The sequence below is a fragment of the Apodemus sylvaticus genome, chromosome 14, assembly GCF_947179515.1.
Source record: "Apodemus sylvaticus chromosome 14, mApoSyl1.1, whole genome shotgun sequence".
NCBI lineage: Eukaryota > Metazoa > Chordata > Mammalia > Rodentia > Muridae > Apodemus > Apodemus sylvaticus.
This window is the reverse complement of record NC_067485.1, coordinates 60,775,360-60,800,317: the sequence shown is the minus strand read 5'-3', so window position 1 is coordinate 60,800,317 and position 24,958 is coordinate 60,775,360. Positions and strand designations below refer to the sequence as shown.

The 24,958-nt window shown below is 40.5% G+C and overlaps 1 protein-coding gene across 8 annotated transcripts in view; it reads right to left on the bottom strand.

Moving 5' to 3' along the window:
* Positions 1-24,958, bottom strand: part of Arhgap21 (Rho GTPase activating protein 21) — a 123,513-nt gene that overhangs the window by 64,540 nt on the left and 34,015 nt on the right. For all 8 annotated transcript variants that reach the window (XM_052156272.1, XM_052156271.1, XM_052156268.1 and 5 more), the window contains 2 exons: positions 4,017-4,196; positions 1,588-1,612 (listed from right to left, as the gene is read on the bottom strand). In XM_052156272.1, the coding sequence (XP_052012232.1) occupies positions 1,588-1,612; positions 4,017-4,196 (205 nt within the window). The remainder of the gene's footprint in view (positions 1-1,587; positions 1,613-4,016; positions 4,197-24,958) is intronic.

Sequence of the window (24,958 nt, the reverse complement as noted above, 5' to 3'; positions counted from 1 at the left end):
AAGATGACAGAGAACTCAGATGCCCTTTCCTCAAGCTGGTGCTTTTCCTGTCAGCTGCCTCTGCTTCCATCACACCAGGAGCATTTGGAATCCATCCTAAACCCTGGTGTATACCAGATGGTGACAAGAATGGCCCATGTTGCACAGGTGACATCTACGATCTCTATGATCTGTGCTACCCCACCCACATCCTCAGATTATCTTGGACAGTACTCAAAGAAATTATTCCTTTCTTATGTCAACTGAAAATATGACAATCTAAGACCTTCCAGACCATTGAGGCTACTGGACTACTCAGAAAAAAAATATTGTACTATTGGTACCCATAAATACATTTTTTAAAAAAAGCAGACAATGGACACAAAAAGAATATTTTGTAGTGTTTTGCTTGACAAGAAATTCCAGAAAATGCAAAATTCTGTACTGAAAAAAAAGCTTGTAAGTAATTGTCCAGAACCAAATGAGTTATAAAAGAATATACAGGAACTTTCCAAAATGATGGCATGCTTATTTTAATATCATATCTTGAAGAGAATGGAAGATTCACTGGTTATACAATTAACTAGATGTTACACGGTGTCACATTTATAATTGCTACAAATGTGATATTACTGGTAAAGACACATTAAACTTGAGCTAGTGATGAGAAAGCATCAGATAAAACCACTTGGATAGATGTCCTACAGGACAAAAAACTGGCAGATTCTGAACAATGAATGTTAAGGTCACAAAAAGAACAAAGATTAGAGATGAACATGGATTTTAAGGAAGTATCCTAACTGAATACAAAGTAGGACGGTAAGATAACAGTAACAACAAGAGCAAAGCTCAGCAGAGCCAATAGGACTAGTGGAAACTCAGTCATGTGAACGCTGTCGCTAACCCACTCATGCCGTGAGGCTAACCCACTCATGCCGAATCAGCTGTCCCTTCCTAGTTGTGTCCACTGTATCACAGTTATGTATACTTCTTACAAGAAAACACCGAATCCTCTGGAGTTGGAAACACGGGCATTTCTAAGCCACTGGATGTGGGTCCTGGGAAGCAAACTCAGGCTTTCCAGAAGAGCAGTAACTACTTTTAACTGTTGGGCCATCTCTCCAACATCAGAAATACATGTTTTTATGAATGTATTTTATTACAATGTAACTTCAACTCATTAAAGTTGACTGAAAATTAATAGAAAGCCAAGTAAGAATTATTAATAAACCCTTCTCAGTCTGAACAGCTCATGATCTTCCTTAAGTGCATTTAAGAGTAAGATTACAAACAAGAAGAACCAAAACTACCTTGATACAACACGCTTCTTCCCTGAAAGGGGCACTAAGTTTACAACGTGACTGACATAGAAGCCTTCTTTAGAAGTACAGTGTATAATGAGGAGAGCATTCATGTTCATAGCATTCAAGTGATAGAATTCACAAAGCTCTGAAGTGACAGCAAGGGGTACTTAACTCCTGTGATTTGAACACCTAAAAACTGCTCTTCATTTTACTTTCAGAAGACAGTCACCTCACTTGCTACCACCTCCACATGGTCAGAGTGCACAGGAACATTTAGAGAAAAGGCGGTGGTCTAATCACTTACCTCCTCTGTTTCCATTCTCTTCATCCTGTAAAATAAAACAAGACACATTGGAGCACCAACAGTCAACTTTTAGCTAAGCACAAATTATTAGCATATAATAAATGCCAACTAGAATCTTACTAGCAGCACCACTGTCAAAAGGGTGTGTGTAACTTTCACAAGAAGGAAAGGCTGCGAGTGAAGCCGAGAGCACGAGTGTTGTTCTGAAACGTTCTGCGAGCGTGGGGGTGCCTAGCTGCGGTATTTAGGTGGAGGCACCAAACAAGCAGTTGGTTCATTATTTACTGTACTGCAGAGACCATCAAAGAGCTTTTAGGGCTATGACAGCTCGAAGGCTGTCACATGACATGATATTAAGTTCTTGTACTCAATTTGGAACTTCATTTGTTTGGTATCTTTAGGTCCTTCTTCCATGCTGCCTGTGTCTAGCTGAGAAATCAGGAAAGCAACCTTTTAAAAAACTAGTATGAAAACACATCAAGGCGAGTATTTGCTGAGCCTTGATGGAATCAAAGCTACCATGCACTGCAGAAATGAAAACAGAGCTTTGGCTGAAGGCTGGTAGTTTATTACATAACACTTGACCTTTATTTTGGCTGCCCAAATGTTGTTTTTCTTCTTCTGGTTATAAGCTCGGTTCTGAGACTAATCGGTTGCCAGCTAAGTGACATAATAGAGACATTGTTGCTATCAATCGCACACTTTCTAAAAACTGTAAAACACTAAAAATGGTTTTAAATTCTTTGGAGGCTGAGGGTATAGCTTGGCAGTGCAGTTCTAACCTGACAAGTGTCCTGTGTAAGGCCCCAGGTCTAACACACACACACACACACACACACAATCTTTGAGTGAATTAATAAAACTTGACAATTAAAGTAAAAACCCTCATATATATTTCCCATGGAAAACATATAAAGGCTGAAACCTATTTGCATGAATATTTGCAACAAATCACAGTATTACATGGCAATGCTGAGTATTACCATCCTCAGGTCCCATTCCAAATGTTTCCTGGGAGCAAAGCATGGCTATTGTATGACCAGTGACTTGTTCAAGGTCACAAAGCTATTGAAAGCGGAGCCAGGGACTACAGGGAGTAGACTCAAGACTCTGCAGACTCCACAAATGCTTTCTAATACAGATATAGTTTTTTAACCTGTATTGAGCAAATTATTTTACTTTATTATTATTTTATTTTATTTTATATGAGTACACTGTAGCTGTCTTCAGATACACCAGAAGAGGGCATAGGATCCCATTACAGATGGTTGTAAGCCACCATGTGGTTGCTTGGAATTGAACTCAGGACCTCTGGAAGAACAGTCAGTGCTCTTAACCACTGAGCCTCCTCTCCAGCCCTAGTAAATTATTTTACAGATATCGTATTATCTACATGCTCTTTGTGATCTAAACTAAACAGACAAAAATTGCACAATTCTAATGTGTATCTAGCAACTATGTAACATCTGAGCTTTTAAAATCAATAGATTCTTAAAATAGTTAGACAGTAGCTGTACAGACATTTTAGGAAACCTGACTGATAAATATTAATTCTAATGGTAGTAATTATTCATAACCTTTAAAAAATATTCAATGCTTTTAAAAGGTTATCCTACAATACACTTTCCTAGAAAGAGGGAGTATTTAGGGAAAATGAAGCAAAGGCCAGGCGTGGTAACACACCTTTAATTCCACCTCTCTGGAGACAATAGGCGGGCAGATTTCTGTGAGTTTAAGGCCAGCCCAACCTACCCACAGTGAGCCTACATCTCAAAACTTATAAATATGAAGAATTCGACTGTGATCTGTAAATACAACTGGATATTATCATTACATATCTTTAATCTGTACTTTAGCCAAGTTCAAATCTCAGATCCATTCTGCTTTTTCAGTTTTCGTGTCTGCTGCATGGGGCTTACAGCACTTCTCCCCGTCACTGCTGTGGATAGAGTGCTCCCACTCAGAGCGGTGGTAAAGAGCAGCGGTCACATGTCAACCACAGCTAGGATCATCACACACTGCCCCTTTTCAGATAGCCATGCTCGCTATTAAGGTATATTCATACTGTCTACTCTGATCAGTCATGTTTTAAAATTCTGGTTTGCCATCCCATGATACATGTGAAAGTTAGCAAATTTCCATTCTTATTAATTTTCTGTAACCAGCAGCATATTTTAACCAACAATTTCCATGGTCTGCTCAGAGAATACAGAATCTTTCTAAATAGTAGGGAAGTTACATATCACAAAGAGAATGAGCCTACAAGTTGCTGGAAACAGACATCGGTATATTTCAGAAATAGACATTTATGTTATAGGTTAAAAAATACATAAAAATGATGTAAATGCAAATATAACACTTGTTTTAAGATAGAAAAGAGGAAAGGGGGAAGCTGAGAAGAGGCCCAGAAGAGCTGGGAATTCTCTCACCTTATATGAAAACTGGATTGCAGACTCTGGGGGATAAACGATGAAGTGTCTTAATGTGAAACCGAAGCCTTGAGATGTTCTCTTCAGCATGACTGTTTTGGGGCCTGGCCAGGAGAACGGTTCATCTTCAGATGGTGACACAGGTTCACCTTGTTCTTTCCCATCTTTATTTTTTGACACCTAAAGTGCAAAGACATGTTAACACTTAATTACAGAACATAACATACTTCATTTAGAAAAAAAAATACATACAAACATAATACCTGAGTATAAATAGGAACTTAGTGGAGAGGATATATATTTGTTCCTAGAGTTAGATGCATTATGATCATACAAACCAAAAGGCGTGTGTGTGTGTGTGTGTGTGTGTGTGTGTGTGTGTGTGTATGTGTGTGTGTATGTGTGTGTGTATGTGTGCAGGTGTGGGGACTTCTATATGCATGGAGAGACCAGAGGGTGTCTGGTGTCTTCTTTTGCCATTCTCTACATTATGTCCAAGTGTGGTGTTTGGATAGATTAGGCTGGCAGTCAGGAAGCCCCAGCAATCCTCTGAATGAGTGACTCACTGGTGGTGTCCAAGGCAGATGCAGAACCACTCCCAGCTTGCTAAGGAGGTGCTGTGATCCAAACTCTAGTCCTTATGTTTACATAGCAAAGCGTTGCATTCAGCCTCTGAGCAGGCCTTCCACCCAACTCCCCAAACTTAAACGCGGAAAATAAGTACACTGCAGAAAACTAATAAGCAAGAAACAATTCTTAAAAATTGCTAGCACAATAATTAAAACTAAAAACTTCATAGAACACATGAAGGATGGCACCTAGGAAACTCTACACCACACAAAGGGCAAAGAGGACAAACAATGAGACACAGAACTCATTGAGACCACACCTTTCCTTATGGTTCAATGCAACAAATACTGGAAATGGGTGGAAAGGGCCTGCGTTCTAAATCCAAATTCTATATCCACAGAAATCATAGTCCTTCCAAGATTTTCATTTTTTGAGATCCTTTGACCACTGAGCGTCAGCCTTTGCCTGACCAACACTAAAAATCCTTTACAGGTTAAAACCAAAAACTTACTCAGTACCTTACTCCCTTTTATACTCTAAGACTTAATTCTTCCCCTGTGCCTCGCCAACCTCGAGTCTTCAGGCTTCTCTAAGAGCAGCTTCAACATACTTCCTTACCATTGATTCTTCACAACTTTCCAGTATCACCTGACTGATACTCAGGCACTGCCCACTGCAGGCCTTCTGCAGGCCTGCACTGGCCTCCTTCTTTCCAGAGGAACACAGGTGAACAGAAACAACAACTCGGTTGATGACTCACTTAAGGCCAAGGTCACTAACCTGGAGAGACCAGTCAGTCTGTGCCTTTTGGTTGGAAAATTGAGGACATTAGTATTTAAAGTTATTACTGAAAAGTGAATAAGACATTGATATTGAAGTTATTATTGAAATGTCAGCTAATGCTGGTCACTGTACTGCTGATGTTGGTGCTTTTAGTCAAAGGAACACTACAGTGTCTCACCCTAAATGGCTGTCATCCTCCTTCATTCTCACTGGTACAAAGGCCCCCTTTGGCTTTCACACTGAGAAAAGAGCACTACAAAGAGAACTTAATCCCCTGATGTCTCCCTACCCACTCATGAAATTCCCATGTTTTCCTGTTTTCTTTTATAGGGCAATGACTGAAGTGTCTATTCTCTGAAAACTCCACAGCTTTATAAAAGGCGCCATCTCCTACATTCTCTAGAACTTTTATCATGAAGGCATGCTAGACTCTGTCAAAGGCTTTTTTCTTCCTCTACTGAGATGATCATGTGCTTTTTTTGTCTTTAAGTCCATTTGCGTAGTGTATGACATTTACTGACTTGCATGTAATGAACCATCCCTACATTTCAGGAACAAAGCCAACTTGATCATAGTGAATACTCTTTGTGATGCATGGCTGCATTCTGTTTGCAAGGTATTTTATTGAGCATTTTTTTCTGAGTCTATAGTCATCAGGTATATGGGCCTGTGGTTTTGTTTTTCTGTGGTGTCTTACCTGGTTTGGGTATGACAGCGATATAAGCTTCACAAAAGGGTTTTGGGAGTTCTCCTTTTATTGTTTTTTATTATTATTATTATTTCTTCTTCTTCTTCTTCTTCTTCTTCTTCTTCTTCTTCTTCTTCTTCTTCTTCTTCTTCTTCTTCTTCTTCTTCTTCTTCTTCTCCTTCTCCTCCTCCTCCTCCTCCTCCTCCTCCTCCTCCTCCTCCTGCCTCCTCCTCCTCCTCCTGCCTCCTCCTCCCTCCTCCTGCCTCCTCCTCTTTCCTTCTTCCTCCTCCTCCCTCCTCCTTCCTTCTTCCTCCTCCTCCCCCTTTCCTCTCCCTTCTCCTCTTTTTCAATAGACTGGCTGTAGATCTTTGAAAAGTCTGGTAGAATTCTGCTCTGAATCTATCAGATCTGGAACTTTTTTGTAACTGGAAGGCTTTCTATTACTATTTCAACCTCATTAGCTATGTGTCTGTTTAAGTTATTGACTTCTTAGTATATTTTTGATTTGGCTAGATCTAGAAACTCATCTGTTTAGTTTTTGTTTTTCAAGTTTTCCAGTTAATGGAATACAGGTTTTTAAAATATTCCCTTATAATAATCTCAATTTCTTTGGTATCTATTATAATGCTTCCTTATTCTTTCCTGATACCATTAATTTGGGCCTTTCTTTTCTTGAGTCCAGAGTCTGTCAATCTCATTTATCTTCTCAGAGAACTAACTCTTGGGTTTGATCATCCTTTGTATTATTTTCTTTGTTTGTATTGTCTTCTTAGCTGATTTTCATTTTTTCTTACCATTGACTAGACTTGGATTTGGTTTGCTCTTGCTTTTCCATGTTTCTGAGTTGCTTCATTCAGCCACTTCCGTGAGCTCTTCTAGCTCTGTTAATGTAGCCACTTAGAGCTCTACATCTCTTCATGGGTCACTCCCAGTGCATCCCAGAGGTTTCGTTATACTGCGTTTCATCTTTCACTGAGTTCCAGGAAATGCCTTATTTCTTCCTTTGACCCACTCACCTTCCAGTGTAAGTTGTTTAATCTCTGTGAGTTTATGTATTTACTAAAGATGTGTCTGCTGCCAATTTTGAGCTGTACTGCATTGTGGTCATAGAGGATACAATAGTTCTTTCTTTCTTTCTTTCTTTAAAATTGATAATAAACATTTGTTTTATGTCCTAGCATGTGATCTATTTTAGAAAAGCTTCCATGTGCTCCTGGGTAGAATGTGTATTCTTTGGTGTTTGGGTGGAATATTCTGTAGATCCGTTAAATCCACTCGACGTATGATGTCAATTAATCCTGATTTTCTGTCTATTAGAAAAAGTGAGGTATTAAAATCACCTACTATTATTAGAAGGATGTTAATCCTTGTCTTTAAATCCAGGAGTACTTTTTTCTTAATAAAATAGATTGTACCAGAGTTTGTTGTATATATTTTTAGGATAGTGATGTACCTGTCCCCTTAATTAGAATAGAGTGTACCTTTTTTTATTTCTTCTTAGTTTTAGTTTGAAGTCTTTTAGATATTAGGACATGGAGACCTGTTTGCTGCCTGGCCCACTCATTTGAAGGACTTTTGTCCATCCTTCTACTCTAAGGAAGAGTCCATCTTTAAAATTGAGATGTTTCTTGTAAACAGGTGGATTTTTGTTTCCTGATCCATCTAATCAGTCTGTGCCTTTTGGTTGGAGAACAGAGGACATTAATATTTAAAGTTATTACTGAAATGTGAATTGAAGACACTGGTATTTACTGTCGCTACTGGACGCACCTAACTATGGTGCTGTGGTGTGGCCTGTCCGTGCTGCTCGTTGTGCCCTCAGCAGTCCTTTGTTACAGTTTCGTGGCTTGGTACTTCTTTCTACTCTGCTCATGCCTCTTGCCAGCCCAAGGCAATGCTTCCTGTACTTTCTTATTTAGTTTTGTTTTTTTGTTTTTTGTTTGTTTGTTTGTTTGTTTGGCCTATAAACATGTTTTTAAGGCTGATGGCATCATGGACATTTTTCTTTCTCCTTTACTTAAGGCAGATAGCTTTGTTAGGTTTATGAGCCTAGGGTGGCTGTAGTGGCCCTGTAGGACTTGGAATACCTTGCTCCAGGCTCTTCCAGCTTTCAGAATTTCTTGTGAGAAATCAGATATTATTCTCACAGGTTTTCCTCTGTATGTCACTTGTGGGGTTTTCCTCTTGAAGCTTTCAATATACTTTCTTTGCTCTGCATACTTAATGTTGTCTTAACTATGATATACCATGGGGATTTTCTTTCCTGTTCTTGTCTGTTTGGTGTCCTGATTATTTCTTCTATCTGTTTGGATATGTCTTTACTCAGGAAATTTTTCTTCTATGATCTTGTTGAAGACCTGATCTATGCCACTGATTTGAGATTCTTCTCCCTCATATGCCTATCATCCAAAAGTTTGCTTTCTCCTGGTATCTCACATTTCCCTTTTGTTGTCTTATTTTCATATTCCTTGTTTATTTGGTTAGATTCTCTACTTTGTCTTTGAGTCCTGCTAATCTATTTTTTTTTTTTTGCTGGATTACTGAGTTTTTTCATTCCATCTTCATTTTAGCTTGAGTCTTCTTCACTGTTTCTATCCCCTTATTGAATTCTGTTCTTGGGCCGTTGACTGCCTCCGCCATTTCTATCAGCCTCATGTCTGTGTTCTTGGGCATCACTTGGGCATTTATTCTCCTTAAGTTCTTTCTCCTTAACTTTATTGAGCTGTTTCTTTGCAGTTTCCTTAAATTCCTTGAATTATTTGATAAAGTTTATGATTGGTCTTTAAATTCTAAATCTTGGGGTTCTCTTAGGTAAATGTCATTAGCAAACATTTTTCCAAGGCTGACAGATTTTGGAGAGAAGACACTGGCTTGATCCTTCATACTTTATTTTTCAGTGAGACAGAGCATGTGGACTTCTTTTGTTAGTTACAAATATCATATGGACAGAGCAGACTGGAGCGGAAGAGAGGACTGTGGAAGTGGCCAGGTGAGACCCTGGAGAAGATGTGGGCGATCTGTGTGGGTAGAAAGGTTAGATGGTAGTGCTAAAAGGATACATGGGTGATGGCAGTGAGAGCAGGCAGTGGCAGAAGCCTAGAGGTTGGCTGCAGGGCAGGCAGGTGTGGTGGATTTGGACCCCAGCGCAGATGAGGTTAGACATTGGAGAAGGATGTGGGCGATCTGGCTGTCTGGAGAGGTTACATGCAGCATGAGAGGGATAACTGACAGACACACTTCGTCCCACAGAAGCACAATGCTCCCAGCAGGCTCCTTACATACTGAGAGGCCAGCAAACCCCAGACCCAACTCCACTGTGAACCCACTAACTTCTTTAAACTCTTCTTTGGGCAACCTTCATTTAGTCTCACAAGATTGATATCAAATATACATACGTGAGTGTGTGTGACACACACACACACACACACACACACACACATATATATCTTTAGCCCAAACATACCTCCAAACCAATAAGTAAGCTTATATGTCTGAATTGCTGATAAATTTTTGTTTTAAAGCATAATTCTAAAGTTCATCCCATCAATTCAAAAATTATGGTCTTTATCAATTAGCAAATACCTTCATATGCTGACTCTCCTTCCTTATTATCATCGTCTAACAAGTCTATTTCCACAGCGATTTGCTTCATATGGAGATGAGAGGACAGACGACAGCATTACCCAGCCACGCCTGTAGTAAGGCAACGTGACTGAGGAGCTGGAACGTCAAGGCAAACTGCACTGTACAAATCCACACTGACTAAACAACTGAGAGCTGACATTAAGACGACGGCCCAGTCAGCCCAGAGCTGCGCCGTTGCTCAAGAGCACACACTGCTCTCACAGCAGACCCTGAGTTGGTCCCCAGCAACCCTGTTGAACAGCTCACAAGTGCCTATTCATTCCAGCTCCAGAAGACCCTTCATCTCTGGAGAACCTGCAATCACTTGCATACACGCACACACAAACACATATGACCAAAAGGCCAAACATATACCCAAAACAGCACTGATCTCTGAGATGACAAAAGGTTTGCAACACTTAAAAACTGAAGGTTTAAGTCTAAACACTACGGAGCTCTGAAAGAACACCTACATCCATGGAGCACACTCATGGGTTAGAGAGTTAGTGTGTTTTACACATATTTATCTGCAGGCTTAGATCTGAACAATGACTCAAAGCAATCCCAACCAAGATCTCAAAACATTTTTGCATGAAAATACAGTTTCTAAAAGTCCCCTTATCTACTAAGAATCTAACTCTGAAGAACAAATTCCATATTCTCATGTTCTATTTTCTAAAATAAGAAACCGGATTTCATAAAAATCTGTTGTTTGAAACATGTAAGAAAATTAAGACTTTTTTTTCAAAGGGAAAGAATCTGTAAATGGAATCTCATCATGGGCAGATAAATGGAACATAAAAATAATGACTCTAGAAATCCAATAATTAAAGAAAATGGGCAAGAAATGTGAGCACAGGCTGGAGAGATGGCTCATCAGTTAAGAGCACCGACTGGTGTTCCGAAGGTCCTGAGTTCAAATCCCAGCAAACACATGGTGGCTCGCAACCATCTGTAACAAGATCTGAAGGACTCTTCTGGAGTGTCTGAAGACAGAGACGGTGTACTTACATATAATAAATAAATAAATCTTAAAAAAAAAAAAAGAAATGTGAGCACACCTCACCAAAGAAGCTAAGAAGGCTCAGCATTGTAACTGATTAGGATATTCACAATGGGCCACAGTGAAACACCAAGACCTGTAGGCGTGTAAAGACCACGCCTACAAGTGTAGGCTAGGGAAGCAACTGGACCTCCTGTACACTAATAATAGGGATCTAAATAGGTAAAAATATTTTTTCAAAACAATGTCATTGCTTCATAAACAGTTAAATATGTATTTATCATGTGATACAGTCACTTTCTTAAGAGAAACACAGATTTTTTTTGTATCAATATAAAAATTTATACAAAACTGTTCACAGCAGCTTCACTTATTAGAAACTGAAAAATATCCCAAAGGTTTGAAAACAAAGCTGAACTGTAATACAGCATCTGAAATAAACTACTATAGAAGTATCTATTAACCACCCTAATTAAAGAATCTAGACTAATGAAGTACATACTTCATTCCATTCATAAAAGACCTAAAACTTTTCTAAAATGAAGTCTATACTACCTAGAAGCAGACACAGGACACCTTGATGTATAAAAAAGAGAAAACCAAGGAACAGATCAGGGAGGGCAAGCATACTCACTATCCTGACCACGTCACGTTGTCATATGGTGTGATTACATAACTTAAAACATTTGCCGTTAGTTACATGTCAACCATGCCTCAGCAAGAGACGTAAACAGATGAGATGAAATGGAATGAACACCATGAACTAAATAAAAACATGGTTGTTCTGGGGAAGAATGTGAAAGTGAAAGCAAGACTGAAATCCAGAAGAAACACGAACTCTTTCAACAGCAGCGGTGATGTAATTAAGACCAACAGACAATCCTGAAGAGTTTACTACAACATACTAATGCATATTTTTCATCATTTAAATTATCAAAACATAGATGTACAAAGTAACTATCATTTAACATTGCAGAATGATAACCCAGTAACTATCCCTACCCTCATTCCTTAAGAATACAAGATTCTACCGACCCTGCCTTGGCATTTTAATTTCTAGTTTAAGAGATAGAGAGAAACGTAAGGCAATGACTGAGCAGTTAGCCTCCACTTCTTCCCCTGCAGGGCCAGGGTGCGGATCTGTAAGTGCCAGGGTGCAGACTGTAGGGGTCAGGGTGAGGACTGTAAGGGCCAGAGTGCGGACTATAGGGGTCAGGGTGCGGACTGTAGGGGTCAGGGTGTGGACTGTAAATGCCAGGGTGCAGACTGTAGGGGTCAGGGTACGGACTATAGGGGTCAGGGTGCGGACTACAGGGGTCAGGGTGCTGACTGTAGGGGTCAGGGTACAGACTGTAGGGGTCAGGGTGCAGACTGTAGGGGTCAGGGTGTGGATCAATGGCCTGTTTGGGAATGCGCTGGCCGCTCAGGGGTTCACACAGCAATGTGTTCGCAGTGTGGCAACTGTGATTCTGTCTTGCCTGTTACTCTTCAGTTCAGGCACAGTGACCTCCTATTTACACTTTCAGGTTCCGCAGCCCTCTACAAAACCCAAATCCAAGAAAGGAAGATTAACTACCAGTTTCTGATATACAGTCTCCACAGGTGACTTCAGAGTTCTTCCCTGGAAACACTAAAACCAAGGGGGAAAGGGTTTAGCTGGTCATCTAAGGTCTGGCCCCTCCTTCTACTCATCTCTGAGCACATTTTCCCCAGAGTTCTTATTTGCTTTGATGCCCTTTCCTGACTGCATGTGACAGAAAAGCATGTCAAAACCATGTGATTTAAGAATATCAAGAAAAATAAAATTGAAAAGAGAATTAGAAAAGCTGTATTACAGGACGTTTCCAGAGAAAGGAACAGCATCATTAAGCGCATGCGGTTCCCACTGTCACGTCAGTATGGCATTGCAGGTGCATGACCAATGGCCTCTTGTGATGCTAATTTGCACCCCCTAGTGGCTAATGATAAAGAACACCTCCTTAGCGTATTTAGTTGCCCTGTTATATTATTTTCACAAACACAAGACCCTCTGAGCTTGACTGTAAGCGAACTCTTTTCATGTTACACACAAGCACAGGGAGACCGACTCTTAAATGATGTATCACTGAGAGTGGACGGCTACAATCTGAGCAAGAATTAACACCAAGGTTTCTAAGATGGACAAGGTAATCCCAGTACTAGAGGTGAGAAGAGGCTGATGCAGGAAGATGGTATGAAGCCAACCTGGGGTATCTCAGAGAACTTTCAAATGCAAAGGGCTCCCATCTTCAGGGCTAGGTTACGTTCTATAGGACTCTTATCTCTTCTATTTTGCAATCTGCTTGTATATGTGTGATCTTAGGTATAGCCTAGGATCTTTTAAGATTTCACTTTGCTTTAGGGCTCTAATTTTAACACTTAAAAACTTAACTGTGCATTAAACTCATGCCTAGAATATTCTTCTGATAGAATCATACTCCCAGATATATACACGTTTCCAATCACACAGGAGCCTCTCCTGGACCATGGTTCCATCCTCTCAAGACCCTGGCCGTGTTTTAGCTTCTTTACTACACTCTTTACACAAAGGAAAAGATGGATATGGGTGAGGACTTGCACTCTGGTCTTCCACAAACTGATGTTTTCAGAGCACGTAACTCAGTCCTTTCAATTTTTCCATCCACCTAGAACACATCCAAGCCCTTCCAGTCTCTGACCTTTCCCCTGTAGGAAAGAAGGGAAGGTTACATTTTCATTGGCCTGTTTACAAAGAGGAGATAAAAAGAAACATACATGAGCTCGGCTCTCACTCCTACATACCCACAGAGCCTTTGATCTTCTGATTTAGTAACAAGGGCCAACTGTGGGCCTTGAGTGAGGGAAACAGCACTCAGGGATCCCTCCAGTTGGAAGGCTCTGATGTGCATCTCCCCAGCAACTCTCACTTCCCAGCCATGAGCACCCACTTACTACCTTAGTGAAGGAATAAAGCAGGCAGTGGCTGGATGACCGAGAGTAAACTCCTGGGGCCTGAGGACTGCCACTCCATTCCCTTAAAGATTTTTATAACATGGACATTTGATTGAACAGTAGTTCAAAGTTAAAAGAACCCAAAGGAAAGGATAACAAATAGCTCTAAAAATGACATACAATAACTAGACAGAGCAAAGTGAAACAGGTAAGATACCAGTGTAATGGCGAACCACCAATCATAAAACAATAAAAGCAATATTTTAAAAAGGGGGACTAGCATGACTAAAAGTGGGGGAAGTTCTAAAGGATTGTGGGAAACATTTATACAAATAAACTTGCCACAAATCACTGCTCTGGGATCAATGACAGGGTTGGGGAGAAGGAGAAGCAGGAGGAAAGGGGGTGATAGGCTATCTTACAAGAGGCTGTAACAGGACAGAATGCTCATTACGTAATAAGTACAGGTATGTCTTCTTATGTACTTATTAGTGTTTAACATATAATCCGGTCATCCTCTTTGTACATCCCAGAATGCACTCTTTAGAAAGCACTTTGCATCCTTTTGTCTCATAGAAATTCTGATAGATCTACAGTCCTACTGGTGAAGACTTGTGCTCTTGTAACTCCTGCCTCAGGTCAAACAATGACTTAAGAGTCTGTTTGAAGAGCCAGACCTTTTTCTTAGCCATCCAACATCTTTTGGTGATTTTACTTACTGAGACAACACAAAACCGTGGTTTTCTTTTTATGTCCTTGGACTGTTAACTTCATGGTTGCAGCTTTCATCTGGCGTGCTGTTATTTTGTCGATGTCTTAGGATACGGCATAGGGAGACGAGGACTCTGAGCTCGAGTCTTTGATCTAATCCTTGGTTTATAGCTGTGGACTGTGGTCACCAAACTTTTTAAAGCATTTCTGCCTTGACTAATTCACTCGGGGGATGATAAGTTACCACTAACTCAAAGATGTGGGGGCTGGAGAGATGGCTCAGCGGTTGTGAGCACTGACCGCTCTTCCAAAGGTCCTGAATTCAAATCCCAGCAACCACATGGTGGCTCACAACCATCCATAATAAAATCTGACACCCTCTTCAGGTATGTCTGAAGACAGCCACAATATGCGTACATATAATAATTAAATCTTTCAAAAACCTAATGCCTTCTACTATCTAAAAATGTTTAAGTATTTATATAATAGACAAGAAAAGTAGAAAACGACATACTTGATAGATCTCAGGAAACTAGAAATACTGCAGGAAACGAGACACTGTGTGCAAAGTGTACACACAGGGTTTTCACTAGGATCCATCCCATCCACCAAAGGAGAAAGAAAGAAATGGAGTACACTCTGGCCCAGGCATTTTGGATAAGAAATAGTCAACCTAAATAAATAACTACATCATAAGCCTGTTTGTGTCATTATTATCATTTCGAGGATATTTTTAATTTTTTTTAAAGGCAGGGTCTCATGTAGCCTAAGCTGGTCTTGAATTTGCTCCCCCAACCCCATGACTCTAAAATGAAATCTCCCTCCCAAGTGCCGAGACAGCAGACAGTATTATCATCTTTAAGTCCTTCGATGAGCTGAAAGTATATATATATAATACTTAAAATAGTACCTTGAAAGTAAACAAATTACTTCTGTAAATACATGTCTCACTAACACAAAAATTATTTAAAGTATTATTGTTCAGATACTGAGACCAAATGTAAAAACATGATTTTGTCTAAGAAAAACAAAACCTGAATATCTAAAACTTTTTACTGATTATTTTTTCAGTGTTGGAGATTGAACCCAGGGCCTCGAACATGCTTGGCAAGTGCTCTATCACTGCGTCAAGACTTCCATCCAAAACTGTTTATACCCTAAGTATGATAGAAAAATGGATCTACAGTGGTTGAGTAATTTCTCAAAACAGAAGCTAGTAAGCTATGAGCTCTCCGACTGTCTCCAATACACACCATTAGCCAAAATAGAGTAATAATATGGTGTTGAATACTAAGATGATGCTTATCTCTAAACTAATTTCCCCAGAATCATGCCAGAGAGATGATCTGATGTTTTGAAGTTTGTTTGTTGTTGTTGGGTTTTTTAGGGGGGGCGGGTTATTAGTTTAGATTCTAAGTTAGTTAAAAGACTCTTAAAATACAATCTGTATAAGCCAAGTGTGCTTGAAAGCATCTTGCTGGTAAATCCTTTTTTTTTTTTTTTTAACTTAAACGTTTTGTTTGCTTGACTGTTTATATGGGTCAGAGGAGAAAGGAGTATGTGAGAGTGAGAACAAGAGGGAGAGGGTGAGTCAGGTCGGGACAGCCTTGGGTGTCATTCTTGAGATGCCATCCATTGTTTGAGCCTGGGGCCTGGAACTCAACCAACCAGGCTGCACGCCAGAGAGCCCCCAGGGGGTCCCACCTGTATCTGCTTCCCCAAAGCCCTAATACCACCTGCTTTCTTCCCAGTGTGAGGATCAAACTCAGATCTTCACCCTTCTTGTTCTTTACCTAAAGCTCTCTCTAGCCTTCCAGACTTTGTCAATCCAGGTGGAAATGAGAGAGCAGCTTTGATGCTAAGTGTCTTGCTGTCCCTACACGTATTTTTCTAAACAGTGATTCTAGTTCACAGTACAGTTATTAGGACAAAGGAAATGAACTCACAGCTTGGGAAGACCAGGGTAACTTCTGTTCTGTAATAATGCAAATGAAACCCTTGAGCGTCAGAATTTTCACTAACAGCTCAAGCTTTAGTTCACCGTGTGGACACTCGCTGGCAGCACGATGTCTCTCACAGCTCACGCTCACCTCAGAAGCTGCCTCGCTGTGGTCCTGTTCTTAGTTCGCATGACTTGGGCCGGGTGGTGCTGTGGCTCTGGCCTGCCCTTCCACCCAGGCCCCGGGTTCTCAGGGTACCTGGCGCCTAAGCAGCCGCCCTTTCTCTCACTCTCCCGAGGTACGTCCCTGCTCCCTCTTTCTCTTGAAAAGTCTAGATCCCAACTTTTCAAAAATGGATTCCTAAATCCTCACGTTAATAATTCAAATTTATATAATAACAAAAGTAATGAAAAATGCAGCAAGCTTGAGAGTATTCAGGAACGCTTCAGAAGCAGAGTAGCTGTGGCTGTGGGTAGTGTTCAGAGTTCTCTCTCCTTTCCTTTTAGACTTACACACTTATTACCAAGTCACAGAATGACAAGTGGCATCACCTCACACACACTTCTCCCAACCAACAGTGCCTCTTCAGACTTTTTTCTGCGCATATTCTCTGAGCTGTTTTATTGGTGGTAAGGCTATGTTCCAATTAAGTGTTCCTATCTTCTTTGGTCTCCCTTGTGACAAACTACATCATAACAGGGGATGGTGTGATTTGGCTTCCTAAAAGAGAAAGTGAGGCTGACTAGATAAGGCATAGTGTTTGCCACACAAGCACTGTGACCTAAACTCCACCCGGGAACCCAGGTAAAGGAGTGGCCAGAAAGAACCAACCAAAAATGTCCTCTGACCTCCATGAGTGTTTCCCTTCTCCCTTCATTCACAACACATAATGAAAAAAATATGTATTTTAAAATGAAGTAAAATATAAAGTTTTCAAAACTGTGCCTGGAACCAAAAAAAAAAAAAATGTCACCTCACCTCTGTCATTTGTATAACTCTTCTTATAGTTTAAAAGAATTCTTCCCTCTGCCAAAATGCAAACGCATCTACAGTGTTGGCAGCCTCTGCTTCATCATCCTCTACCACTGCTGTCTGCTATTAAAAAAGCTCACTAAGTAAGGGTGGAAGGAAGGACATGACATCTAGGTGCTCACCACAAAGAAAGGGGTCTCCTGGGCAGGGTTAGACAGTGGTGCCTACATTGTTCCTTAATCTCTATTATACACAGTTCCACTGTAAAAGGAAAGTCTTTTTACTACATTGTGTTTATCCATTTTCCAGAAAATGGAAATGGGATCTCCAGTTATTTTACTAATAAAAACTTTAAATGTTCCTTGGAACATCTGCCTGTATGGAAATACATTACATGCGATAATCATGATATTTATACAGTATTTTTATGAAATCTTTAAGGTACTTACACATGTTTAACAGTGTTAATATCTTTTAAGTTAACTTGAATGGTATAGAATGTCTCTGTTGTGTAATATGCAGTGAACTTGAAATATGCGAGCTGGGCTGTGGCGCCACTCAGCTACAACAATGCAGTCTGCCACCTTCCACACAGACAGGCACAAGACAAGGATACCACCTCTTTGGACACATGTGGGATTTGATCAGAATTTTATTTAAAAAACAGAGCAAACACCCCTTAGCATTGCATCAGAGTAAGTTAACATTGTTCACTCTTATGATAATGGTTTATGGCATAAGCTTTTAACAAAAGAAAATTTTATAAGGTATTTTGAGTAAGATAAGCACACTAAAGGGTTGTCTGTCTCCTGAGGAACTGAAGGCCCAGATTCTACTTACAAAGGACAAAGGGTTTCTTCTTGAAGATATGTTACTGCAGTAAATATTTAAACACTAATCATAATTACACCAGCATGTGGGAGGCCAGAAGTTCAGTGAACAGTTGCCACAGTATTAGAACATTGCAAGACATAGATCACATTTGAAAAGAAAAAGAAAAAAATCACTTTCACTGAGAAGTACACTTCAGGTATTTTATTTAAAAAAAAAAAAAAAGGATTAAGCAACTTTGAAACAAAAATTTTCTAGAAATTTTGGTTCTCAGTCCATGGGTATATAGACAGGTATTAGTAATTGAATTCAATTGGACTGGGGGGAGCGCAAAAGGGGAAAAGAGGTGGGTACAGGAATATGGGAGTATTGGGTTGGACATGACTAAGATATGATGTATACATGTACAAAATTGTCAAAAAATAAATTCTTTTCAATTAGGAATAGGCTTCTAATGAGACTGACTTATTTAGTTGTTAAAGGAGTACCACCTAGAGTGACCAAATCTAATGAATGTTTAAAACAGAAAAAAAAAAGTTTAACACACACACACACACACACACACACACAGAGAGAGAGAGAGAGAGAGAGAGAGAGAGAGAGAGAGAGAGAGAGAAAGAGTGAGTGAGTGAGTTAGTTAGTTTTAGGCCTTCGTTGACTCCTTCCTCAACAAATCCTGCTGCAGCACTATATTAAAAAGCACTAGCTTGGGTTGGAGAGATGGCTCAGCAGTTAAGAGCACTGACTGTTCTTCCGAAGGTCCTGAGTTCAATTCCCAGCAACCATATGGTGGCTCATAACCATCTATCTGTAAGGGGATCTCTAAAGGGATCTGATGCCCTCTTCTGGTGTGTCTGAAAACAGCTACAGTGTACTTATAATAATAAATAAATCTTTAAAAAAAAAAAAAAGCACTAGTTTTTCTGTTCAAGTACTTTTCCTTTCCTACCTTTTGGCAAATATGTGACTTCCTAAAGGCAGGGAGAGGTCTAAAGATAAGAAGTAATCTATACTGTAAAGTGTAAGCAAGAGCCAGCCACACTGGCATAGGCTAGCACTGACACTGCCCACAGCACAGCACAGGGCAGACATCTGCAGTTTCTAGTACTTCAGTTGGTACAATCAGTTCCACCCTTACTTTCAAAGCCTCACCAACTGCACTGAGCACTGACAGCCCATCAAGTTCAAACGTACTACCAAAATCAGGCACTGTAATTTTACTTCCATTCTATCACTTCTAGTTTTCCTAAGTATTTCCTAACCACAGATACAATAGTAGAATGATAGTTGTTGTGTAGCAAGTTTCCTCCTAGACTGAAACATTGAATCCTACAGGGAAACTCTTTAGAGGAAGATAAACAACTCAAAATTGCTTTGGGAAGTTCCTGAAAGGACCAGATTTTTCAGGCCCATCCTTGAAACAAATAAAGGCTGTAATTCCCTCTCAGACTGAGCTACTACACAGACTCTCGGGAAGAGGTTCAGCCCAGAGTCACTCCAATCTGTTGGGTTGTTGGCAGGCTGTACAGTGTGTTCCAGGTTCCCAGCTTTTGTGAACCATCACCATACTGATGTGGACCTTGATGATGCCATACTCCCACCTACCCTGCTTCTTTGGGTCTTTGAATCATTTCTGCCCCTATAAGTAACTCCTAACCTATACTCCTATAACTCTACTCACAGGTCCACCAAGCTGGACTTGGGTGGTACCCTGACTTTGGTCTGTCATGGGCTCCCTATCCAAGGTAAATATTGTTTCTCCCCAAGAAAAATTTGTCACACAAGTGTAGTTCAACCAACACTCCTGTTCCTATCTAACTACAACACTGCGATACATTATCCTCTCCATTTCGAAGCTAGACTCTTCCTAAGATATCTTTCGATGAGACTTTCAAGCTAGAAAGGAAAAACACTATGAATGTCTGCAGTATTGTTCTGCTAAGTTACCTCAGTATCTAAAGTTCAGCTAATCCTTTCATGGACAATGCCTTTCAAAAGCAAAGCTCTCCTGCTGTCCCAGCCCCCTTTCCTTGGTCCTAATACAATAACAAACTGAAGTTAGTAAAATGTTCAGGGGCTGGAATGTGACTCAGTAGTGGAGCATTTTCCAGGCTTGGGCCAAGCCCAGCTATCTATCTCCATAATAATAAAGAAACAAACCAAGGTTAAACAGCAACAACAAACGAGATTACGACACAGCGACAAAAGTCATGCAAGTGAAACACTGTCAGGGTTGGGAAGACACCCAATGTGTAAAGCTAAAGAAAAGAAGATAAGAGCTTCTCTCTCCCTCCCCTCCCCCTTTCTCTCATGCACACAGGCCTGCCTTTACTATTTTACAGAACGCTGTCAGGATTTTCTGTATAATAAGCATGAACGCAGCCCTGGCATATTCACCTCAGGCTGGAATGGCACACAGTATGTCCCACTAAGTTGCATCAGTTTTGAAATGTCTTTCTTTCCTTAGCACAAATTCACAATGGGTGAGTCCAACACTGACTTCCCTGGTTCTTCACTGTGGAATACTGTAAGGCACTGCCAGCATACTGGAACTGCGTACTTACGCACGCACGCACGCACTTACCCTCTAAGACACAGAGCCTCTCCCTGGAGAGCCCCTGCCTCATTCCAGTGCCCCAACCAAAATCTTAACAGAAAGTCAAAAGACTGAATTAAATTTCTATGAATCAATTAAAGATTATATAAAACATGAGTGATATAAAAGAAAACAACTACCCTAAGAATTTGTTTAGAAATTGCTCCATTTTACATATTTTATAATTTTTTCACAATAATAAGTACATGTAGCATTATATTACATGAAAGAGATTGGGCTTGAGAAATACCACAACCAGTGAAGGTACAATCACAGTCAGCCACCTGAATCCAGGTCCCCAGACCCACATGAAAGGAGAGACAGACTCCTAAAAGTTACCTTCTGACTGCTGTGTGTGTGTGTGTGTACTCAAAAACATGCATAAACAGGAATGAACTGTAACGAAGAAAGACAAAAAAGAAACTGAAAATATAGATCTGTGTGTTTTTACAAGTATTTTGTAATGGTAATAGATCAATCAAGTAAGGTGATTAATTCACATTGTTCTCATTTTGTGATGAGAATAAAGATCTTCTTAAGTTGAGAACGAGTTGCATTTTCAGAATAAACAGTTACCTCTTTACCCTTTAGGTAGACACAGATCATTAAACTAGAAGTTACGCTTAATGTTCTTGTCACCAAGCTGGGCAGTGGTGGCAGCTTTTAATCCCAGCACTTAGGAGGCAGAGACAGGAGGATTTCTGAGTTCAAGGTCAGCCTGGTCTGCAGGGTGAGTTCCAGACAGCCAGGGCTACACAGAGAAACCCTGTCTCAAAACACTAAATTAGATAGATAGATAGATAGATAGATAGATAGATAGATAGATAGATAGATAGATAGATAGATTGATTTCATGTCATCCTAGTTACCCAAAAATAATGCAGTCCCCTCTGAGACATAAACAGAAAAACACACACATAAGCTAGGGAAGACATGGTAGGTCAGCCATCATGAACAAGCTAAACCCATTTTACCTGAAGCACCACAGTGCTGTAGAACAAAGACTCATCTTCTTAAATGTTCACCAAAGTTTTCCAAAATAAAAATCAGTCCCAAATATAGTACTAAGGTGCAGTACTATCAGCTGGTTATAGTAGTGCATGCCTTTAGTCCTGCTCTATATTGTAAGTTCCAGGGTAGCCCAGGCTATACAAAGAGACCTATCACCTTAACCTAACAGTGGACTCACTAGTTAATATCATAAAGGTAATATAATTTCACAGAAACTTTCAGCTAAAGGAAACTTGGAGATAAAGTAAGCCAACTTTGTCATTTAACATCTTAAAAACAAAACTCTGTCTGGTGAGAGAACTCAGCAGGTGCCCTGGTGAGCTGAATCCCTGGAGCCCACTATAGAAGGAGAGAACCAACTCTCCAATCTGTCCTCTGACTTTCACACACATGCAACAGCTGCACATGCTGATGTACAACACACACTCACTCACTCTAATAATATACATTTTAATTTAAAAGATATAACATTGATACCTCAAGTGAATGGCCTAACCTTTTGCAAGTACTCGTGACTTAAAGTATATAGTAGGCCTGGCCAACTTCAATTGGGCAGACCAGAAGACAGTACTGCTCAAAGGGTTAGACTGAGGAAAATAACACATAGCACACGCTGATGTGGCTTTCACGTGTGTAAAATACAGCCAACAAGAGCAACCATTCTCTTACCAACTGCTGCTCAAGGAACAACGGTTTCCAGAACAACATTTCAGATGCCACGCTCCTGCCTGGATACTAATGGACTGAACCACTGAACCTGTAAGCCAGCCACAGTCAAATCAAATGTTGTCCTTTTTAAGAGTTGCCTTGGTCATGGTGTCTCTTCACTGCAGTAAAATCCAAACTAAGACCGCACATTATCAACTACAAATAGCTGCTTGGGGAGAGAGACAGGGAACACAGAGAGCTTTGTAACCCTTGCTACTTAACACCCTTCGTCTGACTTCTCAGGCCCTCAAAGTCAGAGACGTGCTTACTGTACACCCTGAGGCACACACTGAGGCGAGAGAGCCTCGATCGTAGTCTCAGAGCTAAGCGGCAGCGCAGCCTGAACTACAGCTGAAGTTTCCAGTCTCCCAGAACTCTCCCAGTACACCACTCCATTAGCAGACGTCTCAACAGTAGAAGGATATAGCTAGTGGATGACATTTCCTTACAATTAGACAGATAAAAAAATGTTCGCTAAAGATAAAAATAAGCAAAGGGGAAAATAGCTGAACTCACTACCATCTGTCTAGTCCTACTTTGTTTGCTGTTACTATGGTAAACACCATAACCAACACCCAAGGCAATGACCAGTCACTGTGGGAAGTCAGGGAAGGAGGCAGGAGCTGATGCAACGGCACGGAGGGGCGCTGCTCCTGCCTTGCTCCCAGGGTCATGTTCATCTTGCTTTCTTACAGAACCCAGGACCACCTGCCCAGTGGTGTCACCACCCACAGCGGACAGGGCCTGCCTATATCAAGCATTAATCAAGGGGAAAAAAAAATCTCATGGCATGTCCACGGGCCAATGATGGAGACAGTCCCTCAACTGAGGTTCCCTCTTCAAAGGTGACTCAAGTTGATGAAAAACTCACCTCTTTAGAGAAAACTAAGCCAGAATTTTGTTTATATGTATGCTCTCACACAATTTTCAAAATATACACGTTAGAAGTTTTCTAATTTTTTTCTGTCTCTCTCCATGAGCGTACATGTCTATATTATTTTTAAAACTCTCTAGTATGTTATCATATGAATAAAACATACTTTGCTCATCTAAACTTTTAAATTAGATACGTATGCTTTTGCTATCTTTTGTTGTTATTTTGCTTTGGGGCAGTGTTTCTCTGTGTAGTCCTGGGCTATCCTAGAACTCACTCAGTAGACCAGACCAGCCTCAAATTCTGAGGCCTCCTGAGCATTGATATTAAACTGGATGCACCAAACTGGGCTAGATAGAGTCACTATCTTTTCCTAAAGAACTTTTTAAATAAGGGTGTGTGTGTGTGTGTGTGTGTGTGTGTGTGTGCGCGCGTGCGTGCGTGCGTGCCTGCCTGTCTGCCTGCCTGCCTGCCTGCCTGCCTGCCTGCCTGCCTGCCTGTGTGGCTTTATATACACGACAGTGCTGGTATGAATACTAGTGCGTCCATAATGCACAGGATCCTCTGGAACTGAGTACAGGTATTTTTTTAGCTGCCTACCAGGGTGCAAGCAACTGAACCTTGTTTCTGTGTAAGCATAGCAAGCAGTGTCTATCCCTGAGCTTCTCTATTACACTACTGTAGACCAGTGTCTGTCAAGAGAATAACGCAGGGCAGAGTCCTGAGAATGAGCATCTTGTTAATATATTAACATTTTATTTGTTTTCCATTTCAAAGTTGTAAAGTACTAAGTGTAAAATAGAGAACAACAACAACAACAACAACAACAAAAACTCCATCCACAACAGGAGGCTGTAGTGTTTGAATCAGCATTAGGATTTTCTAATTTTTACAAATATGCTAAAATAAAAATGGTTTTCATTGACTTATGCACATTAAACTCTTAGACTCCTTTAATATAAATTACAGAAGAGAACACACAGTCTGCGCCTTTAAGACAAAAGTATGTGGTGTCATTGAAATTCAGAATGCAATTCTCATTGACAGGAAGGTCTTCACTCCGGGAAGCAGAAAATAAAACAAAATCCCTGAGGGCTGGAAAGAGCACCAGATACACAAGGTTATCACTGAGGAGAGCAGCCTTTGGGTTCAGAGGAGATAATGCCCAAACCAAAAGTAGGAGAGAACTGTTTTATAATCTGATTAGTTACAGCACTGAGATGGGCAGTGGGGTTGACCTTGAAGCAGTTAACTAGAAATGCAAGGTTCCCTGGGGGAGGGTACAAGGAGATGGTGTGTGTGTGTGTGTGTGTGTGTGTGTGTGTGTGTGTGTGAGACATGCTATGTGTGGATGCGATGGAGGACTGAAATTGATGTCAGGTGTCTTCAACAATTGCTCTGCACCTTTATAAACTGAGACAAAATGTCTCCTTTGAACCCAGGGATCACCAATTTGGCCTTCTCCTTCAGTGTAGAGATGGGTTGTTATGCCCACCTGACTTTTCATAGGTTTTGGGGAACTGAATCCTGGTTCTTATGTCTCAACCACTAAGACAAACCCCCAAGATCCCTGTTGTCCGATTTCCGTTGTGGAATATACAATTTCTCCATGCACTCTCAAAGGTATCAAACTTACTTAAAACTCAGAGAAGTAAAAAAACTCCAAGTGCAGGAAGCATTTA